This window comes from Gadus chalcogrammus, chromosome 2 (genome assembly GCF_026213295.1).
Source record: "Gadus chalcogrammus isolate NIFS_2021 chromosome 2, NIFS_Gcha_1.0, whole genome shotgun sequence".
Lineage (NCBI taxonomy): Eukaryota > Metazoa > Chordata > Actinopteri > Gadiformes > Gadidae > Gadus > Gadus chalcogrammus.
Window position 1 is genome coordinate 17380157 of NC_079413.1, and position 7213 is coordinate 17387369.

Sequence of the window (7213 nt, forward strand, 5' to 3'; positions counted from 1 at the left end):
GTCCACAGTCCTTCGTAAATTCCAAGGTTCCTTAAAAAAACGAAAAACTCACAGCGAGAGATATTCCTTCTTCTTCTCCTCTTTCCAGATTTCAGTCCGTTGCGGTCTAACCCGCCCCAGCTACTGCAGCGAGAGAGTACCCCACCTGTTAGAGCGAGAGCCACTGAGTACCGGGTGCCCCACCTCCTGGAGCGAGAGCTTCTCTTAGTACCGGGTTCCCCACCTCCTGCAGCGAGGCCCTCTCTGAGTTCTCGGGGGCCCCCCTGATGGGTGGGAGATCTTTTATTTTTGATTACGTTTTCACACATGTAGCGCGTCATCGCTTCCTGCTTTGGAGAGCAGCAGGTGGCAGGGTGGGGGGCCCCACAGCCGGGACAGGGTCGGCCTCCACTTGGAGGCCTGACAGACGGACAGACGGACCCGTGTCAGTCTCCTGAGTCCAGGGAACACAGCGTGGCAGTCGTACGTCCACTGGAGCGTCCATTGGAAACTTATCAAACCTCCGATAGAAGACACAGTGACGGACGGGGAACAGGGGGGGATGCATGGGGAGGCTGTGATGCAGTAGGAATGGAAAGCCTACGTATCTTCCATGGAGTTCATCGGACGGCACCTTAAGGTGCTCTTACCTAAAGGTGGACAAACACTGAATCAAACAACACACACATGGACGAGGTGTCATATGTGATTGGGATCAAAGATAATTGAATAAGGTGAAGTGGTGGGCAGACACAGAACACAGAAGTCTAGGAGGGGGCGTCACATGGCAGCTGGATCTGTCATTCAGGAGACACTTCATAACGGTCATTCACAATTAGTGTCAAGCCTCTTCATCGCAGTGACGCTCTGTTGTGACCAGAGCTGTGAGCGATGTCAAATCCGCTGGCAGAGACATCTCCAGCCTGGACTGGTTGTAATAACGATTAATCGAGCAGGACCAGTGCCAAGCTCCCAACAGGGATACATGAGCTGATGGGCGGACTGGGTATTAAGGAAGAGGACTGGAGGCAATCATCTGCCACATACCATGAGGAATGCACCCTAATCTTTACGGTGCACTTTTACTAACATATCAACATTAATGTGTTGTTATATGTCTAGACATCTGCACAACCATCTTAGGCCATCATTATGGACCTATTTGACCACAGGAGAAGGTAATGGCATTAGGTTGTACAAGCAGGCTGCAGTAATAGTAACTCCAACTCATTTCTCTTCCCATTAGAGTTTAGAGCGCACACTCTTGTTCTCTGAGTGCAAAGCTTAGGCAAAGGTTCTTGGAACGTAATCGATTCTACAACGCATGGCTGTGGACATTAGTGCACAAATTTGTGTAGAGTCTGCATCGCATCGAGCAGGATAAAAGGATTTGGAGTGCACTACTATTGCTGTTCTCAAATTGATTTAGTTGTTGTTGCATTCTCCTTGAATGCTCTCATTGATCTACTTGATATATTTATCACTGTTGCACCAAAACGTTCATATCTATACCTCTATCCTGTTTTCAGTTTATAACATGTGACTAGTTCTTTCTTTCTCTTGCGGTTTTATAATTGGGTCATGGTTCTTTCTAGTGCTTGTGTGTTATCCTATTACATGTATGGTGGCCCTGAAGGAATAAATGAACACAGACCCCCAGTGGATGGGAGTAAAGCAATGCAAAGTCATACGGTTGGATGAACCATGTATGAGTGTGGACACACACACACACACACACACACACACACACACACACACACACACACACACACACACACACACACACACACACACACACACACACACACACACACACACACACACACACACACAAGAACACATACACATTAAGCTATTCCGCTCTATGGTTTGCAATTACCCCTGGATAAAAAGATGGCACTGAGAGAGATGTTCCAAATAGTGCGCTCCCTATGTGCACTTTGTACTGTGCACTAATTAAAGAGTGCCAAAAATAACACCCACCACCCCCACTGGCGGATCGCTGAAGGACAGAAATCCAAAACGCCTCTCGGAACCAAGGTGTAAAATGAAGCGCTGGAATGTTTCTCAAACAAACGTAAAAGTCAGAGCTCCTCCCTCCACACCCTCCGTGTTCAATCCAGGACATCGCATGCCAAGAAATTCAAAGATAAAAATTTGCCTCCTCCTTCACCGGTGATGCCCACGGCTGGCCGGCCTTGCCGTGTCAGGGACGTGATCGTCTACCGATCAGGGACATGGTTCTTCCTCCCGGCGGCCGCTTACAGCTTCTGCTGCGCCGAGACCCCCTTCCAGTAGTCCAGGATGTCATGGAGGTCCTCACCCTTGGCGAACTGCACCTTCTTGCGGAGGGCGTTGCCAGCCGTCACGTAGCAGGACTCGTCGCGGTGGCCCTTGCGGTACGGGCGGAAGCGCTCCCAGATCCGCAGGGAGCTCTCAGAGGAGTATTCCGGGCTGGAAGAGTAGCCGGAGTAGCTGGAGTGGTGGCGAGCCGGGGAGAGCTGGGAATAGGAGGCGGCGTCCCGGCGGGCACGGGTCAGGGGCTTCAAGAAGGAGACCCTCTGGGCCGGGGAGCCCTGGTGGGAGCCCTCATAGTAGAGGGCCGGGACGGAGTGGCGGTGCTCCGAACAGTGGTAGTCCTGCTGCACCTCCAGCTGCTCCTGCTGCTGCTGCTGCTGCTGTTGTTGTTGTTGTTGTTGTTGTTGTTGTTGTTGTTGCTTTTGTTGCTGCTGCTGTTGCTGTTGTTGTTGTTTCTGCTGATGGTGCTGATGCTTCTGTTTGTCCTGATGTTGGGCACCAAGACCACCACTGTCGCACCCACCACCACCCCCTCCGTTGAAGCTGCCACCCCCTACCAGTGGAAGCCTCTCCTGGGGCTCCCCGCAGCCCACTGGACTGGCCCGCTCTGGGTACTGCTGCTGCTGCTGCTGGCCGCAGGCGTCGGGGCTCCGTGGCTCAGGGACGTCCAGGCTGTACACACGGGCCCCACCGCGCTCCCGGTCCCTCCCTACGGAGCCGCAGGAGGTGGTGCTGCACTGCTTCTTCACGGCGTTGACCATCACCACCGCCGCGTCCGCGCTCATCTGCCGCTGGATGGGCCGCACGGCGCTGGCCGGGGGAGGGGGCCGGTACGGCGGGGTGACCACGAATCCCCCGCCGCTGATCCCGGGACGCTCAGAGAGAGGGACGCTGAATGCTGGGAGGGGGGCAGGGAGGGGCGCCTTGCTGGAGGGGTTCCCCTGGCAGGTATCCGTGACGACCTGGGACAGGGGGATCATGCCCCGCGTCAAGGAGGAAGTGCTGGTCGGCGGCGGGGAGGTGGGGGAAGACGTGTGGTTGGCCGAGGCCCCGGCCGCCGCCACCGCCGCTGCATCCAGCTTCAGGGCATCGATGCAGTTGTTGATGATCTGGTTGACCTTGTCCACCTCCATGGCGATGGTGGAGATCTCCGAGGCGGAGCCCCGCCCGTCGTCGTCGGAGTCCTCGCCGATGTCGGTGGCATTGCCGTCGTCATCCCTCAGCCGGTTGAGGCCTCCGTCCCCGACGCGGTCCATCCCCGCCGCCCCGCTGCGGACGTCCATGTAGTTCCCTTTGCTTGTGAGCATGGCGTCGGAGAAGGCTGTTGACATCTTCTCCACCTGGGGGATGGACGAGAGTCTGGAGGTGCTAGTGTTGGCCGAGTGGAGCATGCCCGAACTGGAGGAGGCGGACATGGGCAGCTTCCCCCCGTGGTGATGCTGGTACTGGTGATGCTCTCTGGACTGCTCCTGGAGTTTGTGGACCGCTGATGGATCGTTGGCGACCGCCGCAGCGACCTCCGGTCCATAGCGCATCTCCAGGATGGTCTTCTTCACACATATGGACTTCTGTTTCTCGTCGTGCATTCGTTTCTTGCGGAGGCAGTAGTAGACGAAGCCTAACACGATGAGCATGCCGAACAGGCAGCCGACAATGGTCATGATGTAATGGGACGTGGTGGATGGCGTGGGCAGCAGCTCGTCTTGTTTCTGCGCCCGTGTGGCGAACTCCAGACAGGTGTGGTTGTAGCGCTGGGAGTTGCGGATGGACGCCACGCAGAAGGTGTAGTTTGTGTGCGACTTGAGCTTGTCCAGTGTGATCAGCTCCTTCTTGTTCTTCAGGTTCATAACATCCGACACGTAGGTGTGGTTGTACTGCGTTAGGATGTACATCTTGCTGAAGGGCCGTGGGATCTGCACCAGGATGGAGGCGGAGGAAAGAGACACGTGGTGGAGCTTTATTGTGGGCGTGAAGCTGTGCTCGCCGGAGGAGGTGGTGGGCTGGTGGTACGGCCCCATGCCACCGAACATCTCCATCCCCATCCCGGACGTCCCGTCCAGGTCAGGGGGCAGGGAGGTCATGCCTGGGATGTACATCCCATCCCTGCAGATGGAGGACAGGATGTTCTTGGCGTTGCGGCCTGCGTGGCCGGCGGCGATGGGACTCAGCAAGGGGTAGCCGAACATCTCTCGGGGCGTCTCGCACTGGAGCCGGTCGTACGTGTGAGTGACGTTGTTGAAGGACTCCATCCAGGTGAGGAAGGTGTAGAGTTCACAGCCGCAGTGGAAGGGGTTGGCCGCCAGCTCACACACCATCAGGCGGCTCAGCACCGTGAAGGTGGAGGGATCAATGCGCGCCAACTTGTTGGACGACAGGTCGATGCTGCTGAGGCTGGGGCACTCCCAGAATGCATTGCTGGCGATGACCTCGACTAGGTTGTGCTGGAGGAAGAGGCACTGCATGCGGCCCAGGCCTCTCATCATGCCCTCCGTCAGGTTGGTCAGCTTGTTGTAGCCCAGCTGAAGAACCTGGAGAAGATAGAGGGGTTTATTCAATGGAACAACCTACTGAGTGAATACTAAGAGCAGTGTCTCCTGCCCCTTGGGGATTTGGATGTTTCCTCAACAGTTCCCCAACTCAAGCTTACTGAAGCGGTTTCTGGCACTAAATCAATTGGACTAAAATGGCAGTTCAATTATTTATTAAAATGTATTTATTTAGTTTTCCCTTATTATTATTGTGTTCTCCCATGTGGATATGGAACCAATTCATTTGCCGCTGTGAGTAAAAGCTCTTGCGCTAAATACACAATTACAAAAAAAATCCATCATATTGGATTAAACATAGCATACTGTTCAAAGCAATATTACACAAAGAGATCTGCAGGGACAGATGAGTGGCGATAGAGAGATGCTGCGGGTTCTGCTGTTACCGTACGACTCTAATCTTATCGGTCCATCGCCATCATAATGTAGTGCTGATATCCACAGAGTGGGAGGTAACCCCTGCATCCTGACATCACAGAGCACCACGCTACTTCTTTGACTGAAAGCAGTCCTTCACCTGGAGGTTGGCTTGGCCGGCGAAGGCGCCGTCCTCCACGTAGCTGATCTCGTTCTTGGTGAGGTTGAGGTCGGTGAGGTTGGTGAAGCGGTACATGGAGGTGAAGAGCACAGCCTTCAGCTTGTTCTCGTTGAGCCGCAGGTCATGCACGGTGTTGTTGATGTGCTGCGGAATGGTCTCGTAGGGGGGCTGGTTCTGGCTGCAGATGGCCAGCCACACGTAGCCCTTGTCCCCCTCGATCAGCCAGCAGTCGGGCCTGACCGCCGGGAGGTGGAGGAGGAGGAGGAGTGCAGAGGGGAGGAGGAGCAGGAAAGGGAGAGGGGGGAGTCGGGTGGAGGGGAGGACGTTGGGCATGATTACTACGTGAAGAGATCACAATAAAAGAGGTGCAGGAGAGTGGAGGGGGTGGCGAGGGGGGAAGGAGGAGGAGGTAGGTGAGGAACACGTTCTGCTGGCAGGAGATCGCGCAGCGAGGAGGGGGTCCCCACGAAGAGAGGGGTTAGGACCAGGTTACGACGGGGATGGGGGCTGGGCTTTCACAAGGGGCGAGGGGGGGCAGGGGGCAATCACTGCTCTTTGGTCATGATTAGCAAGGGGTCCATGTTGTGTCACTTCCTGTGGGGCAGTGGTGAGGCGTCTCAGACGTATTCTTCATACTCTCTCTCCGTGGACCACAGACCCCGGCGAGACTCGTTGGGACGGACAGCGCAGACCTCTGGACTGATGGAGAACCTGGAGAGGAAGAGAACAGTCACATGATCAACCAGGAAGAGAACCAGGAAGAGAAGAGTCACATGACATGGGAAAAGGAAGAGAAGGGACCCTCCATGTTGGATCTAGTCCTGCACAGATAACTATGACATTTATGAAACAATAAATGCATCTAGCACCATGGGGATTATAAATTATATATACGCTGCTGTTGAGCACACACCACCACAGCAAAGCGCATATTTATCACAACCAAGCATCCATAAAAGGCCAAATGCATGCCATTAGAATGACGGCCAGATCACTGCAGATATACAGTATGTGCGTGTGCTTTGGATTAGATTCCTATAATTCCTTAAAAGCAGCCTTTTAGACGTCAAACTTGTAGAACGAGAGCTGTAATCCGCTGAGAACGCAGAGGGCTTCTTTACGAGGTAAGTCACGGTCATTAGTTGGGCTTCAGTAAAGTGAAGCCCTTTCTCCACATCCAATAAGAATCATATTTAGCTTACAGAAGCTACTGAATAGATAAGTCTAAAGGACTCTTTTTTAACCGTTATCACAAAAGATGTAACATCTGCATGACCAAGGTCAGAGAATCTGAAAAACAAACTGGAAGAAAGATCAGTATCTCTTTTATGACTTTCCCGTCTATTCATTCTTTATTTTTTCAAACTTGAGTAAGGACTGAAAAGACAATTGTTAGTGCTCGGCACTTTGTTCTATGAACATCCTTACTGTATCTTACTGCGATATATTGTTGTTTCTCTTTCCTCTGGCAAATGTACTTATTGTAAGTCGCTTTGGATAAAAGCTGGAGAGAGATTACATTTTGGGTTTAATGCCCTAAATGTAAATGTACTTGGACCCAAACAATGAATGTGCACACAAGCCCCTTAGTGACCCTAGTGCTCTGAACCAGATGTCAGAGAGACAGGGGGTGAGTTCAGGTGACGCTACTTCAGTCGTCAGCGCTGTGGACCATCACCTTTAAAATGAGTCTCAATAACACAGCGCTGTTCACCAACATCACGTCCAATCGGATCAGTAGAGGAAGCAGGAGTAGCCAAGGTGTTTCGAGATGATTCACCAAAGTCTTGTATCATCGTATCCGAGCTTCTTGCCAGTTAGGAGATATGGGGAGGCACCAATCTGCCCTGGG

General features: G+C 53.4%; 1 protein-coding gene across 1 annotated transcript; it reads right to left on the reverse strand.

Annotated features, from left to right (window-relative positions):
- Positions 1-2240: 2240 nt before the first annotated feature.
- LOC130406638 (protein phosphatase 1 regulatory subunit 29) lies at positions 2241-5640 on the reverse strand (the record flags this gene model as incomplete). Its single annotated transcript, XM_056612311.1, has 2 exons — positions 2241-4805; positions 5341-5640. Coding segments are annotated over 2 exons (2865 nt in total), but the record flags the coding sequence as incomplete, so codon positions are not given.
- Positions 5641-7213: the final 1573 nt, after the last annotated feature.